General features: G+C 51.4%; 3 protein-coding genes across 3 annotated transcripts; 2 read left to right on the plus strand and 1 right to left on the minus strand.

The window, feature by feature from the left end:
* CSUI_008088 (uncharacterized protein) lies at positions 1–12,069 on the minus strand. The gene is made up of 4 exons (XM_068068227.1): positions 7,601–12,069; positions 6,810–6,867; positions 5,776–5,937; positions 1–5,407 (listed from the first exon to the last, which is right to left on the minus strand). Exons 1-4 carry the CDS (start codon positions 7,819–7,821, stop codon positions 5,021–5,023), a joined length of 828 nt encoding a protein of 275 aa, XP_067919795.1. The 5' UTR covers positions 7,822–12,069; the 3' UTR covers positions 1–5,020.
* A 1,180-nt stretch (positions 12,070–13,249) lies between these two features.
* On the plus strand, positions 13,250–13,652 carry CSUI_008089 (uncharacterized protein; the record flags this gene model as incomplete). Its single annotated transcript, XM_068068228.1, has 1 exon — positions 13,250–13,652. A coding segment is annotated over one exon (168 nt), but the record flags the coding sequence as incomplete, so codon positions are not given.
* A 1,565-nt stretch (positions 13,653–15,217) lies between these two features.
* Positions 15,218–16,077, plus strand: CSUI_008090 (uncharacterized protein; the record flags this gene model as incomplete). Its single annotated transcript, XM_068068229.1, has 1 exon — positions 15,218–16,077. A coding segment is annotated over one exon (453 nt), but the record flags the coding sequence as incomplete, so codon positions are not given.
* Positions 16,078–16,959: the final 882 nt, after the last annotated feature.

Genomic DNA, 16,959 nt, shown 5'->3' on the forward strand with positions numbered 1-16,959 from the left:
CCACCATATGATGAAGGTTGTTATGATTGTTGCTGAGATGATGAGGATGAGACTGATGCCCCGTTCCTCGGGCAGTAGCTAAAGCAGCTGAATGAACACCACCCTGATTGTTACTACACGAGGCTCCTGGGCCTGTCGTATTTCGTCCTCCTCCTTCTCCTGGAAATCCTGGGCTTAAAACCCCACCCCCCGCCCCTTGGTTATGTAGGACACCTCCCGGGGTGCTGTTTTGAAGGAGTAGAGGGAACGACCCTCCCCCAGGGGTGAGGGGAAGAACAGGAGGAGATGACCCCCCTCCACCACAAGAAGACGGCGGCTGATGATGAAGTTGTGACGAAACAGGAAGAGGATGAGAAGACGGAAGAATGCCAGATGCACCCCGGTTTGTATTGGGAGTATGGTGGTTATTTCGTGAATGAAAAAGATGGTTGGTCGTGAAACCCCCTAGACCATTGCCCAAGACAGCAGCACGGTTGTCTGACACATTTCCCCCTTGTAAAGGCACAGCAGTATAACCTGAAGGAGGACAGAAGGCTGATGTCGCCATAGCGTACGGGACTTTCTTGAGGAAATCGATGAGTGCTCCCTAGGAATCAGAACGGAGAGAAAGCGTTTCAGATAAATGAGAACAAAACATTTCACTACCACACCACGGGGCGTTATTTTATTGCCCGAGAACTACACGTCTCTCTCACGAGCTCACATTCAACAACAGGCTTGGCACGATACATGACAAAATACACAAACAATGCGAACACGCGATAAGGAAAAGAGACCACCTCGCCTCCCTCCAACTTAGTGATAGAACCAGTTCAAGTCCACCCCCGCGTCGGGACGCCATGAGGCAGACGTGAACCGTCTCTTTCCTCTACGCTATCCAAAGGATGACCTTTCCAACAAAACGCACAACCGGCCACGATACGGAACGAACACGAGGGGGGGAGAAAAAAGAAAAGGATATACCACGAACACTATTCTTCCGCAGGTTTGAAGAAGAGAATCACATCAGGGAATCAGCGGATTATCGAGCAACAGCGATCATTTCCAAGCAAACAGTTTGAGACAACAACCTTCTCCAATCAAGAAGTGAGCGAATGGGAAAGGGAAAAGAGGCCACCTCGGTGAGAAGAAAATGTCCCAGAAAACAGATAGACAAGGTACGCGGAAAAGAAACGGGACCGTACTCACGACGAAAAAACAACAGCTGGTAGCTCGCCTATATGTGCACGAGAAAAAAGTGGAGTCTGAAGACTCAAAGAAAAACTGGGTCAGCAACAAAAAAAGGAAATGATGACTGTATCTGAAAACAGGGGGATGAAAACGAAAAACTCATGCTCCAGTTTCATAGCCCATGGAAAAAACTGGTCTTCTCCCGCTTGGCTCCGCCAGGGGTACATGGGGGGAGAAGTCAGAGAACTTGATGCTAAACCTTAGAGAGAAAGGAAAGTGGCCAGCTTCCAAGCACAAGGGAAGGCCTCCCAGAACCAAGGCTCCCCGCTACAGACAGAAGCAGGCCGGGGTAGGAGAACGGACTACCACCGATGAGGAAAGGTCTTCTTTTTTTTTAAAAAAAGACGTATCTGTCCGTGTCATACGCCATGGTAGGCGTAGAGCAGGAGGACAAAAAGGGAAATGGAGACACCAAAAGCAGGAGATTCGCGCAAGTCAAGATCGAAAGTATCAATGACACAGCTGCCGGCAAAGAAAGACGACCGGTGCTTGAGACCGGTCCTCAACCGCTTTGCATACCAGAAGTCGGGGAAAAGGGAAAGGATGTCACAGACCGATCCGTTGCACGATACGAACGAAGGGCGACGAGACATCCAACGGATTGCAAACTACCAGCAGGGACCTCCAATCGGTGATGATTGGCGTTCCTGGAGGAGGAAAAAAGAGGAAGACGTGTTCTGTTCTGCTTGGCTCAGGCGGCGAGTGACTGTTAGTCATACAGGCCTGAAACATGCGGCCTTAGCTCTGCCTGAGGGAAGAAAGTGCCTACTGCAAGCTGACAACAAGAAGAAAAGAGAAACACAAGGATACCCACTCGAAGCCCGCGGTGACCCGACCTTGAAAAATGATTTGTCGCATAGCGCTAACCGCGCTGGGAGCGAATCAGAGACTGTGGACTACTCATATCGCACCGGTAGACACCCTGGTAGGCGGGCCCCTCCGACCGAACTTGAAAGGCGTCCACAAATCCAACCGGCACTTCAGAGAGTGACGTACACTGTTTTCCGGTACGCTCCTCGTTTCGCCGGCCTTGCGCGCGACGTAGCCGCTGAACGGAGCTTGAAGGACGAATCACGAGAGACTTTGGAAGAGAATTCAATTTCAGTCCAAAGCGTGAGGACCATTAAGCGTGGGAGGACTCCACGACATGAACAAGTACCGTCCTCATTTCATGCTTACAGACCTGGTGCAGGGGCAATGGCTCGCTCCATGACGGGAGTGCCATGCATGACACGGGTCCAGCCGGTGAAAGAGAAAACCTGGCGTTCCATCTGCTGCTGGACCCAGGCCAGCACGAAAGCAGTTTCGCCTGCCACTTCCAGAGAGTGAAGACCAATCTGGATTAGTTGGAGGCTTGCTGCCTTGCACTGGCACGGCCACCGGTCCAGGATGTAGTCATGGTGTCCATGCACTCTCTTCAGCCGGACTGGAATTGCATGCATACCGCATTCCTCGCCCACATACTGCTCTCAACCCCTCCTACTGCTCTTTGGTAGTGCCAGTAAAACCCTGCCAGTTTCTGCTGCGCACTACTAGCTTAAATTTTACCGAGGTGCTGCTGAGGCCCTTTCCCATCTGCTCGTGCTGGCGTTTCTGTCTGCTGAGACACAAGTCGACCGGAGTGGGCTAAAAGAGGGAGGGGACCAACCCCTCTCTGGACTGTTCTGACTATCCTTACGCTGGCCACCACCAGTTACTCAAGATTTCGATCCGGGAGTGATTCGGACCGCGTCACCCCCACGACGGGCTCGTCGCGACCAACCACCAGCTCGATTTGACCTCTCCCCTGGTCCTGTTCTTCAAGAATCTCGTCCGGACATTTCGAATCTACGTCGGCGGGAATTCCTGGAAATTGAGTCTCGACGTTGTCACGGCTGACTTGCTTGTACGCTGCTGCGTCTCCTTCCGTAAGACGAGCACGCGAGTATGTTGTATACCTACGTGGTGATGGTGATGATTTCGCAAGCGACTCCGCGTCGCAGGTCCCGTCGACGTCACCCAGCCGCCTCAAGCGAGGGGAGAAACAGAACAGACAGTTCCGTTCTCGGCGTGGGATACGCAGACAGCCGCGTGGGTGCCAAGTCACTAGAGTTTGCTGAGAGCTGCAGTCCACCACAATGAAGCTTGTGCTGGTTGGGTCTTCGTGGGGCATCCCAACGAGAGCGATTGCAAGATCCACTCGTATGCCGTTTATTAGGCGCGACTAGTCCCTCCAACAGTGCAACTGACGCTTCGTGTCCGTTCTGCCGAATTGCCGCGTCAACAGGGGACAAAAGGGACTGCGCTGGGACGACAAGGGGTCTAACTGTGTCTTAGAGACGGGCATTGTTGCTAAAGCACAGATGACCCCTTTCCAAAGAGTTGACCGGCAGGGGCGACAGTAACTCCGACACGCAGACGTTCCTAAGGAAGCGCAGCTGCCCCAACTATTCTCCGTCAGATGAGTGGTAGACGTCTTAAGGAAGTCGCGCCGCCAAGGCAACCTCGCCGTGGGTTCGCTATGCTGTCCTGACAGCCTAGATCGAATAAACACGCCCCGACCACGCTCCCAATATCTACTTAAAGATCACCGAGGAGAACTCAACACTGTTGTAGACCACGGGCGTGGTTGACTGCGTGGTCCTTGGCCAGGACGACGCTCAACAGCTGTCGCTTGGTAAAGATATCCGGAAGCGGGCCGAAAGAAAAACTCACATTAGCTGGGTTTTTTGATGTGTTACTCCGAATGTTGTCCCGACCTACGCTGGTACCTGTCCAGTGTGCACAACAATCCCTGGTTGGTTCAGGTGTTACTTCTGTCACGAAAGACGGGTACAAAACGCCGGCAGCAGGGTGCTGCCGATGGGGTCTGACTGCGAGCGAACAGCTGCTTCCAAAACCGATGGTAATTGCTTTGCGTCTCTGGTTCCTCAGTGGCCACGAAGCGGTCCGAAGTTACACAAGAGAGAAACACGGCAGGGTGAAATCGGCGATATGAAACAACACAGTCCCACCCCCGCAGGAAGAGCACACGTGTGTCACAGCAGGGACTTGCAGATGGGCGACGGCTGCTCAAGCAAAAAAAACAACGCGAAATAACAGCACAGTAGTGGAGTAATGGGCATCCTGATCGGTTGTCAGTCACAATGACGCCGCCGCATAGCGTCAAATCTCGGACCACGCCTAGAGTGATGGATTTGCTAGCAACACAAACGACCCAATCAAGCCCACAGGTGCCTAGACTATCACGCCGTATGCAACGAGACTCTATCTCGATAGCTCTTGGCTGTCCTGGCCCGAACGCCCTCTGATTCCTCTTCGCTTTATCTCATCGGGTAGTAAGCCCCTCGATGGCGTGTGGATTGCTGTTCCTCCGTCTCACCTGGAATCAACTGCACGTGACAGCATGGATGGCTTCACGGCCGACGTGCACCACTACAACGGCGCGCAGTTTTCTTTTGCTGAACGCGCGGCACCGTTCTAATCTTCCTAAACGTCTGAGATGTAGCATTTGCTGTTCGCCAAACTGGGTGGGGAATCCTTGCGCATTCCCGTCTACGGCTTAAGCTTGCAAGACTTTCCCACCCAAAGGAAAGTAAATTCTACATTCCACATATGCAGAAAAAGAAAGAATCGTACGTCAATCGCTCTAACAACAGCTGATGACCCAAGCACGATGCAGCTTGGACACCGCCGACTGACCGGGGGGAGTCCAGTGCTCAAGCCATTCCGTGCAAATCCCCCCCACTGCCGGCTCATCCAGTTAAGAGCTTGCTCGAGGGCAATCACTACGTCACCCTGAGAGAGTGCTTCAACTGCTCGCTTCGACATTCTTGGCGTAAGTCGTCGGGCCAGTCATTTCGGTCGGGCTCCCGTATACCATGGGTGTCTCGTAAACACCGGGAGCAGCAGGGTTTCCGTACACAGTAGGATGGATCACAGAAACACGTGACGTACTACCCTGCATACTCGGTCGATAACCGCCACCATGGCCTGGCCCAAAGCTCAGGTTTGCTCCTCCGCCGGCTGCCTGCAACTGCTGATGTTTTGAAACAAGCTCTTCGACAAAGCGTGCTCGAGGAGTCAAGCAGCTCTGAAAAATCAACCACGTGATCGTCATGAAAAACCAGAAGGCGTTGTAGCCGAAATTTCCTGGATCGCAGTTCGTCAGTCCATCCACAGTGATGATCGGGTTGCACTGTAAACACCCACAAGAAACCATGCAAAGAAAACGCCCCGGCCATAGCACTTTGACTTAGCCGAAACGAATGGCATCCGGACAGCTGGGCATCGTGCAACTACACTAGTAACACGGTTGAAACAATCATGGCGCCACGACCTGTCACATGAGGATCGCCTTTGAACAGTTGGCGATCTGCGGTGTTGGAAAACTTTCTACATACGATTTCGCGAGCAGGCATGCTCTGAACCCGGTACTTTCTACGGAGTCCCATCAGATATGCGAGTCTACTTGACGTGCTAGAAAGCCAACTGAAACGGTGAGCTGCAGAGACTGCCTCGGGTTCCTGTCCCGCTAAGATGTTCAAACCATGGAAGTGACCTTACCTGCACCACCATCACAACTGCGGAAATGACAAAGGTTAGATACACGAAGCACCCGAGAATGGAGAGGAAACCGTAGAATGCGCCGAAGCACTTCGCAGTCTCCTGTGAGAAGCCGTGCTCCTGTGTCGCGTCTCGGTGATACAGCATGATCAGGACTGCGCACTGAACAGTCAGCAGGTAGACAGCAGATACGACACCGCAGAATGGTAGACCCCGAAGAGGCGCCCTCTCAAACAGAACAAGCGACATCTCACATACTCAACCCATGTAACGTGATTAGGAAAAGAGCAGTTGGCCCTGGCCGATAGAGGTAAACAACGGCTGACTGACGTCTCCTGTACTCCGGTACAGTCAAGCGCACGCGGCAGTAGGGAGAAAAGCAGATCCACATGGCTCAGGAACAATCACACACAGACGAGAGCAAAAAGTGGTGGTGTATTTCTCGAGTTGTGAGTGGGACCCCCTTTCCAACGAACGACTAACGACTCCCTGCCGGCACCCCCTCCCGGCCAACTGTGTTGTCATGGCGAGTGAGCCGCACTGCTGCCATCCCTTTCGTTACCAACATACAAAAATGTGATAGCGACCTCCGATATGTTTCCTGGACTGAGAATATAGTAACGGCCTAACAGAAGATGTCCGACAACGAAGGGACCTCAAACCCTGTTGCTACCTACAGCTGGACAACAGACAGCTAGACAGCCAGGACAAAAAGTCGAAACCCCTAGCAGCTGGCAGAGATTTACCCTGCCTCCCCCCTTGAACATAACCTGTCTACCATGCCCATGGACCGCCGCCGCCTCCTCTTTCCCTGCCAGCCGCTTCATTGATGAGGTATAAAAACACAACGAAGCAACAGACAGATGCTTGGACGGAAACAGAGGTGAATCAATGCTCCACGTAGGAAACATGGCCACTTAGTAAGAACAACCACCATCAAAACACTTCCCGAGGAACTTTCTGCTACGAGTGTGTCACACTCTTCAACTTCCCTTGCGTAGAAAGGAGTGCCTACACTCTGACAGCAAGCTCACCACGAAGGCTGGAAGTGCGGACAGCCAACCCCAGAAAATCGGCATCGTGGCAGGGAACCTGAAGCGCAAGAAAGAACGAACAGGATGTGAAAGTATCTCGACTTCTCTCTCCATTCCATACGACAAGTAGAAAGGTCGGAGACGCAGCAAAGGCAGGAACGTTGGGCGTGAGAATGAACGCGAGGGGGGACGCTGAAATGGCAAGACGCCAAAGGGCTTTCTTACATGCAAAGACGGTACTATGATGGTGGCTGCGACACATAGAATCACTTCTCAAGGACAGACTCTACAGACCTGCGTAGGCGCGAGTCGAAGCGCCTGCATAGCAAGCTAGAACTGGGGCGGCGAAGTGAAGGTGGAAATACCGACAGGTCTCTGACTCCTGCAGTCCTCTGATATAGAACCGAGGCTCTTGATAAGACTTGAAAATACACAAGAAGAAAATACGCCTGATTCCTACGTAGATCGAATGACCGTATACAAGAAAAGAACTCACTAAGCTCTCACAAGTGCGTCATCAGATAGGTCTACAATACTTGAAACCGTGAGTAGGTCAGGTACCGGCCTACACGCCCGACTGTGAAATGCACCCCCGACTACGCCAGACTGTGACAGGGGCCAAGAGACCAAGAACGTGACGACTGACAGCTCCGAAAAAAAGTCCGCCCCAGACCGGACGGTGCAAGTAAAGGAAACCGTCGTGTGCCATGTGGCTCGAGTTATCAAGTAAGAATGCATGCAATGCCTGAGGTGAAAACGCAGAGCGATCGAGGGTTGTCTGATTGGATTACCTGTCACTACAAACAGGAATGACTACGTGCAGGACGGAGGAGATGATCGAGACGAAGCACCATAGCAGGCATGGCAAAAGCCGAAGGAAATCGCGTGTCGTCAGCTCGCATCCGCACAGACACTCGAATACACCACAAACACTCCAACGATCTGGTCCGCAAGGACAGCAGCCACAGCAAGCGTTGCCACACCGGCGATGGCTCCCCTCTGGCGGAGCCATCCTTTCGGGGCAAGAGACGAAGATACTGCAAAGCGCGAAAAATGAATAGTTCTGTCGGAAGACAGAAGACTGCGCTACGACAGAGATGTGATCAATTCTGAAAGGAAAGCCTGGAAGAAGCGCACGAGAGACTGCGGACCAGGACCAGAACAGCAGGGACTTCTTGCCGGCAGAATGCCCACCAAAACTAAGCTGCGGCTCTACAAGCGGTACGGAGTTGCACTCTGGAAAAACAAGGTTATCTCGGTCGTAGAGGAGGCCGGGAAACTACACGTGAGAAAGAGGAAGTAGGCTGAAGCGGGAGGAAAGACCGAAGTGAGCGCTAGGAAAAAGCGCAAGCAAAACAGAGGACCAAGGTGTCCGTTCGCTATGGGAATAGCCACCCCCCCCGAGACTTTCTGACGGACAGAAACTCCCTGACAGCCCACGAGATCGCGGGAACTGATGCAGACTGGCCCCTACATTCAGAGCACTGAAACCCGGGTGACGGCAAAAATGCAAACACGAGGGTGCGTGACCCATAAACTTTACACAGACTCATGGAGAGCCCCGCCAGGCACGGTGCAACAGTTCACGTTCGGTAAAGCAGGGAAGGTTCGATGTACAGAGTACGAAGGCGAGCCCTGTGTCACCCAGGGGGTGTAGGGAGGGCGCGGGACGCAAAGGTTCAGTAGTCTGGAGCACCTTCTGGTTTGACAGAGTGGTGCCGCTGTACGGAAACAGCATCCACGACTCCTGACCATGATTCGACAGATGAAGTGCGCGCTCCTTTGCCGAGCGTCATTTGAGGAAAATTTTTGTTACGCCTACGCGAAAACACAGAATGGCGCACTACCCGGAAGCAACCTCTCCAGCCGCTGCCGGTACATGAAATGGGGTGACGTCGTCGTACTGCTGTGCAGTCGCGTCCGAAAAGAAAAAAAAAACAACGAACTAAATACCATCAATTCCCGTCGAGCACAGAGCCGACAGCCGCAGCAGGAGATGAACCAACCACCGCGCAGAGGCTGCTGGCGCAGATCCGCACCTTTCTAGTTCAGGCCTCCTCCGTCACCTGATACACTTCGATTGGAGTGAAGAGGGAACAGGGTGCAGAACCCCTACAGGGAGAACCACCGCACTTGGCGAGAACTCAGCAAAGTTCCGCCTGCCGTCAGCCAGTCTAAAAGCAGTGTCTATTGACTGTTCCCGAAGCAAGATTCTCAGGAACCCGACGACGGCAGTCACATGGAAAAGGAAAACTTGAAAGCGAATAGAAGAATCTAGCGAAAAAAGAAATGTCGTTCAGAAAAAAACACACAGCGCTCCATACGAACCAGGGATGACCCTAGGGAGATCAAGAGTGAGAATCCTTTTGAAGACAACAGAGGCGCCGAAGCGCAAAGATCCGAAAGCAGTCAACAGGCAATTCACGATACTAAAAAACAGAATAGGTCCAGCTCGGATAGCGGGGAGACAGCGACGGAAGGTTGTCGGAGTGATTGTCGGGTGAGTGCTGTTCTTGGCTCGCATGCAGATTTGCGAAGAACAGAGAGCGTATACAGTAAGAAGCATCGGGGCGACCCGGGACGGAGGAGCACACCATAGGCTGGGGCTTGTCCCTCTCCGCTGACCTCTGAAGAAGACTCAGATTTGTGAGTGGCGATGTATCTCCAGTGATACCAAGCTTTGCAGACCACACCACAGCGCAGCCGCAGCCACTGAAGCCATGGTCACTTTGCCATCTCTCTCCCCTCTCCCAAAAGCCAAAGAAACAAGTGGCTCCGCGTTTCCCAGCTCGGCGCGCACGCTGCGAGGCTCCTGGCGGGAACGACCGTGACAAGCGCAGCTTCCTGAGCACCGTTTAAAAAGGGTTACAGAGCTACACGAATTCGCCATGAGCTGACCGAACCTCGGTCGAATCACATCGTAGACGAAGATGGAGATCCGCGGTACACAAGCTGTCACTCACCGCCCCTCCTTCGCCTCATTTGGCGATATTCGAGCGAATGCCGCATTGAACTCTGGGGTGGAAAACCCTACAAACCAGTGGCCCATTCAGGATACAGTTTCGTCCTTCAAGTCCGGGGTTTTTGCCTAGACAAGCCCGCGCCGCCCGATGCGCTTCCTCCTACGTGGGCAGATACAAGCCAGAGACATTGCTCTGAGTGTTAGTTTCCGTAGTTGAGAAACACCGTCCAATGTGGGCAAGACCTACAGTAGCGGCTAGGACGGTCCTTTCTATCTGCTGTGTTCCACACGTTGGGCGACGTGATGAGCCCGTTTGTACTCAGTAGCAAAGTCTGTTCCCTAGTTCCTGCCAGGGCTACGACGCTAGACGGTGAATTACTAACGTCAGCCCATTGCGCGACGTGAGTGGTGCCGCTGCATTTCCCTCTGTTCCACCTCGAGCGATCAGCGCTGCTGGAAGACACCGGGTATGGCCAGTGAGAGAAGAACCGCCAAAATGCAAAAGAGCCTTTTGTTGGGTGCCCAGCTACCAGAGACTATCCGAACAACCTTACAGCCAAGCGCTCTTTAGCCGTTGCTTCTCTGTCAGAAGACCCGTTGTGAGGCCTCTGGCAGATCGCCGAAGTCTGACATACAGCTTCCCGGCCGGGGGGATGGCCCTGCGTTGATTGCTTTACAATCAAGGCTCGTTGAGTTTGTACGCGACGACCAACTTCTACTCATGATGTGAGGAAACACCTTTTACCAGCCATAGTAGAGTGCTGTGTGTGCTGAAGGCGAACTGGTGTCATGCGGCCGGCACATCCAGACAACCCCCTACAGGTGAAACCTCAAGCTTTGAGGCAGCTACTGCTCGAGCAGTCCCTTAAAAATTCTGGATACTGAATCTCATGCGACAGTTCGGAGACCTCCAAACTTCACACCGGATGTTTGTTAGATGAGTCGAGAGATGTGTTTTTTGCATTACCGGACTTCCACAAGACCGGCGAAGCCGAGCTCATACCACGTACAAACAAGGTGTCACATATCTAGTTCACATTACAGGGGGCTGTGCGTCGACAGAGCCTGACGTAGGAACTGAAGGTACACTGTTGCTTCACGGCGAGTCTTGTCTCGCGTCCCTAGTATCCCACAGAAGATGTGTCCCGCCTTTCCCGTGCCTTGGACGCTGGGGATCACGGGAATTCTACTCGGCCCATTGAAACGCGCTCAAATGCACGGTGAAAGTCTTGAGACAGTATGGATTAGTCTTGATGACGACATTTCCACTCCCAAATACCATGGCATTGACGACGGTAAACTCTTATTCAATGTCCACGCGGTATTCATTGTACGGACCACGATCGGCTAAAGAAGCCCACGAGCTTCTGCCGTCTTGCGAGAACGCGATGCAGGTGGGCCCTCGTCTAGACCGAAAATATTCCTTTAGTTCGCCACTGGGAACACCACTTGCGGTTGCTTCTGTCGAGCACTGAAAAGAAGTGAAATCTCATACGAAGCCTGTCAGCGAGTTACTCCACATACCACCAGAACGGGCCGTCACCTCTGGAACCATCCGTGCGTTGTGGTGAATATGGGTAATGCCCATGTTCAGCAGCGTAGGAGCGGCCGTACTTCGCGAGAGGATACAAGAAGATAATCAAAGCCCAGCAGAACCAAACGAGTGAAACATCCATTCTATTGTAGTCGCGCATCTGATCCACGGTAGGCACTTCCCTGCGCAAGCCCCTCTGTTTCAGGCGGTTCCACAACATGAGGCGGAGAAACTCCCCGTTTTCTGGACCATGGAGGCCTGAACCCCGCAAGTCTTTGCCGGTTGGGTCAAACGTTTGACTCCCGACCGGCTTTATCGCACCGCATGCCTGCAGCTTAGGATGCGGCAGGTACTCCCACTGATTGAAGTCGTGGTACCGCCCTAGATAAATGTGGTTGCCTCCGAGCCGTGGAGCAGAAAGGCGAAAAAAGGGATTGGCGAGTCTTGCCGACGCGCGCAGTGCAGATGGAGGCCCCATGGCCGAGTAAACTGACGAGAGCGATATCTGATAGGCACCTCTAACTTTTTGCTCCTTGCAGATTCTCCGGACGGCGAAGCCGGGGGAGACGAAAGACGACTACGCAGAAAAGGTAGCAGGGACACTAACTGTAGAGAGATCCGGGATCTCCGGACACTAAGCTAACCGCATGCACAGCGAGCATGCACAGTCCTCTACACAAAAAATCACCTGACGGCTCTGCTCTGGTGCGTCCGGTTGCTTCAGCATCCAGTCAACTGCAGAAGAGCGGAGAGCCCCTCCAGTGTTACAGGGGTAAACGGACCCACTAGTACGCTGAGAGGCCTGACCGCTGCGGTCTTCCGCCCTGCGACGCGGACCACCTGCAGCGTTTGGAAGAGGGCAGTGTCTCTCCCGAGTCCCCCTACAAACACACAGCAAGCTGTCTTCCGAGAACAGACACCAAGGCTGGGGTAGTAGCATTGCAAGCGCAGGCTGCCTTGAGACCGTACTCGTGGGATCACGTCTGCCCTCCGGCAATTGGAGCCACGACGTCGGCGGGCGGGTAACGGAACGATGGGAACCGACACTTCCGAAGTTGGGTTTCTGTCCCTCCCTGACCGGCGACTTTCCGAGCTGCGGAGCCAGCAACTTCACATGATACTGTACCGCCATCTGACCCCTGCTTGTTGCATTGGCGGAACTGTGCAATCGCTTCCCCGTACGTAAGTCTCCGACTTGTACGACGCGCGACGCCGGTAACGCGTGCTCGGGACCTGTCTTGGTCGTGTCGGGCGGAGACTATCGAAAGCACAGGGTATCGAGGAGACACCTTGCACGTCCCTGAATATCCGCAATACTACCGTACGATGCTCGCTCATCAATGGCGAGACATTATGACGTAAGCAAAGTTCTTGTCGCAAACCGTCTTCCCCAGCGGTAACCGAGCTTCCACTATCCTACACTGCGCGGCTGTAGCACGGGAGCGGAGTCGAACACGACGTCGGCGGCCTCGGTGCAAGTTCGCTTTCACGAGACCCGCTCTTTTGGCAAGTTGTCTTCGGCGAGCTTCTGCTTCCTTCAACGTTCCGCTCCGCCAGTTCCGTCCCAAGGCGGCAGTTCTGGGAAATCCTCCGGGGGTCAACGTAGACGGCGGAGAACGTCCCTGCACGCTCGATCTCCTGGGCACTGTTAAGCGCGAGCTCCGTGAACCCCTGGAAAAACTGCCCGATCTTTGATGTTGCGCAACGTGTATTCCCTCAGCATATATGCTCAAGTACAGGTAGGTCTCTCCGTCTGCACTTTTGTTTGTTGATGCGCGGGCGCGGAGAGCAAGCGCTTGGCGCCACTTGCTCACAACGGACCCCAGAAGACGCTTACGAACTTCGGGTCCCTCTCAGACAGAATCGACTGTGCAGCCCACTCAGTTGACCCTATCTTGCAGAGAAACAACTCCTCAAATATCTGGATGAATGTACCGGGAAGTAAGATACTGCGTTACTTCGGGGGAACAATACTTCTGAAGCCCCTAGATATCTAGATAGAAAGAAGTGTACTGGCTCGGGCACGTCATACGGGAACAGCAGCATTAGCAGTAGCTATTTGTGCATATTTCTCTGCTGTAACGGTTATGATTGCGATGCCTACTGGTACTAGAATATTCAGTTGCCTTGATGAGCCTTTTCGACAGCTTGGCTGCCTCAACACACCCATGGGATACTAATCCGTATAGGTACCTGAACGTCGTAATGAGCACTCGGGATACGCAGTGCCATGGTCTGTGAACACTCAGCGGGTGCCACTAGTCCTGCTCGCTGGGTGCATCTTGATTTACTTCTCTGGCAATATAGACAAACTGCCTTATACCCATGAGATCCATTCTGTATCGTTTCACATGAATTCTCTACGGAGAACTTTTAAGTGATTTCTTCACGCTCGGGTGGCCCGCAGGCCGCGGTTCATGGCATAAGGAGATGTGTGCAGGAGCAGCTGCTGGCACGCCTAGCCGGAAGACCCCTTGCCACTTATACATCAGAGAGCCGTCATGCAACACGAAATCTCGAACCCTTAGCCCATCGCGAAGTTTTGCCAGCATGCATTTGATGAGCCAGTCTACTAGATAGGCTGCTAGGAGCGTACTGCCGAGTGATGATTCGGATATACTCTCTACAGTTGCCTTATGTACTGCTTTAGATCAAGTTCTTGAATGACTCCCGGGCTCCAGCTAACGCCTCGACCGGGTCATCTCACGAATTCCGTAGTCGACTCTGACGAGTCCCCCTTCAAGTCGGGCTGAGGGGGAATTTTCCCTCCAGTTATCTTCTGCGATAGAATCTGCTAGTCAAACAGTGTGGTGGTCTAAAAGCAGCAAAGGAATTGGTGCCATGTTCTGCTTTGGATGAAGAAAGACGAAGAGATACTTCGGAGACAAGGAAACAAAACAATCTTGAGTGAAGTGCTGGACTCAGACCGTCAAATCGAAGCTTTTCTCTGTGTTAAAAAGCTCCCCATGAGTCTGCGTCAGTTCCTTCCTCAGTCGGAAATGTCATAACAAGTGGGTGGTGGTGTACGTACACCGTAATACCTAGGAGGTACAAGGAGAGCATACGAAGTGAGGCACCATTCCTCATTTTCTCCGTAAAGTTCTTTCTAGGAATCCATCTACGGAGATCAACATGCATCAAAGGGCCTTGTTGACGCAAGAAGAGAGAGAGAAACTAAACCTCACCTTCTTTCTTTTCCTTATTCTTTCTCTTCCTTTCTCCTTCTCTCTCTTCAACTCTCGTCACCGTTTGATTACACATCATCATCGCCGTCACCGTCCTCTTCCCTCGAAGTTTCAACGCGGGCAAGCTCTGCACGACACCTCCTTTCTCATGATTCTTCCCGAAACATACCGGTTCTGTCTTTCTTTTACTTGCTGTCTTGTCCTTCCTTTCTTCGTCTCTCAAGCTACGAACTAGGGTGCCCCAAACTACTCGATCTTTCTCTCAGCAGAGATATGAAGACGTGTATTGTTGTTCAACTTGCTGCATCACGTATCCCACTCTCTTCTCTATTACATCCTCCGACTACTAGTCTCTTCTTAGCCTCTCTTACCGCTCCCGTAGTCACTACATACAAAGAAAGAGATGACCATAGTAATCTCTGGAACCGCCGGATGACAACCACTCACATCCATAGATACAAAGGCTATACATCTGTTGATCTATCTACACGTATGGATATAAGTACATCCTTCAGATACTATCGAGATATATCGCATGTGTTGCGTTCATATCTAAGCTTTACTCTCCACTTTTCTCGGGAAACAAGAGTTGGATTATCTACCGAGTTCACTATAGACTGGAAGGTCTCAAATCCAAAACATCCCTTCTTCTCCTTCTTGTCCGTCTATAAGCCGAGCAAAGATGCAATAACGCGTGAACAAAATTGTTTGTTTCTTTGTAGATAGAAAATAGTCGCAGTCGTAGACAAATCAATCGACGACGGTTGACTATCTCTCCTTCTTCTTTTTGTAGAGGAAAGGTGCTAAAGCTTTCTCTTCTTTCGTTTTGTCTACTATCTATCTATCTATCTGTGGATCCGCCTGTTCTTTTCCTCTGTCTCTCTTTCTCTCAATCGACATACGGAGAATTGAGTAGCTTGTTCCCTAGAAAGTCCCAGCAAACGCCTTCGAGAGTTATTTCTCTTATTTGTTTCTCTCTCTCTTTCGTTTCTGTTTTTCTTCTCTCTTTCCTTTTCTCTCTTCTTGATCTCTTAGCTCTTCCCTTCAGAAGTTCCTTCTTTCCTTCGGGGATCTCCCTATGCCCCCCCACATTGCTGGCTTCTCTTTTCTTTCCTTCATTCTCCATCTTCCTTTGTTTCTCTCTTCTTCCTCTTTGCTCTGAAGTTGCGGGCTTCTTCTAAAGAGAAAAGCCTTGGTTCCTCTCTCATCCGTACTCTTCTCTTTTCCTTCCTCACCCTTCTTTTTCTTTCTCCGCCCTTCGTTTTCTTCTCTTTCCTTCTCCCTTCCTCTGATCCTTATCATCTCTGTTGCATCTTGTGTGTCTGTTCATCTTCCACCGAGAGTCACGAGTTTGATTGCTCACTCCTTTCTTGTTCTTCTCCCAAACTTTCCTTTCTTTCCCCTTCTTTCTTCCGCGTTGAGTTCACATCTTCCTTCCTTATCTCCTGTTCTCTCATCTTCTTACCCGTCAAAGGCGATCCCTTCTTCTCCTTCTTCCTATTGTTCTTTCCCTCTTCTTCCTCATTTCTTTGTGAAGATAAGAAGAAGAAGACGAAGATGGCGGAAAGACTTCTAACGGCCGTAGGGAGGACAGCCATCGTTCTCGGCACCGCTGGATTTGTTGCAGGCAATTGCATCTATGACGGTAAGGAGATCAAAAGAAAAAGAAGAGGGACAACTAGAAGGAGAAGATGAAAAAGCTCACAAGAGAAAAAGAATAAGAAAGTTCTCTTCAACGAATCTCTTCAGATCAAGACTTCTTGCCATGTGTAGAGATAGATACTGGGGAGCGCTGCTTCCTACGTGTAAGACATGTCTCTTTCACACCATATAGAAATATAGACATCTGCCTATGAGTTTGATGCTTGACACCTCTATAAGACACAAGGTATACAGAAAGAAAGAACGGGAAGAAGAAGGGAGATTTCTATCTCTCGTAGATGGGAACATACTATTACGTTGGATAATGAAGATGACTATCTTATTGCGGCAGTCCTAGATCCATTCTTCTTCTTCTTCCTGTCTTGGGGTTCCCTCTATCTCTCGCCTTCCCCAGTTCTCCGCTTTTCCTCTCTTCTCTCTTCTTCATATTCCTTGCTCTCTTTATCCTTCTCTTAAACTGTGTCTTTCTCGTCCTCTATTGTTTCTGCATGTGGCTCTTCTTGCCTCTTCTCAGTCCGCTCTATGGTATCCTTTTGCCTCTCTTTTGTTTCTCTTCTCTTCTCTTCTCTCTGTCGCTTTTCATCTACTTCAATCGAGACTATTCTTTTTCCTTTCTTTTTCTTCTTTACTCCACCTTATACGTGCTCTAGAAAGAAAAAAGAACCTCTCCCCGATCAAAGACAGGGAAGTATTATCCATCTTTAATCTATCTATCTATCTTATCTATCTTTAATCTATCTATCTTTAATCTATCTATCTATCTTTAATCTCTCTATCTATCTATCTTTAATCTATCTATCTATCGTT

Source organism: Cystoisospora suis, assembly GCF_002600585.1.
Source record: "Cystoisospora suis strain Wien I chromosome Unknown contig_4436, whole genome shotgun sequence".
NCBI lineage: Eukaryota > Apicomplexa > Conoidasida > Eucoccidiorida > Sarcocystidae > Cystoisospora > Cystoisospora suis.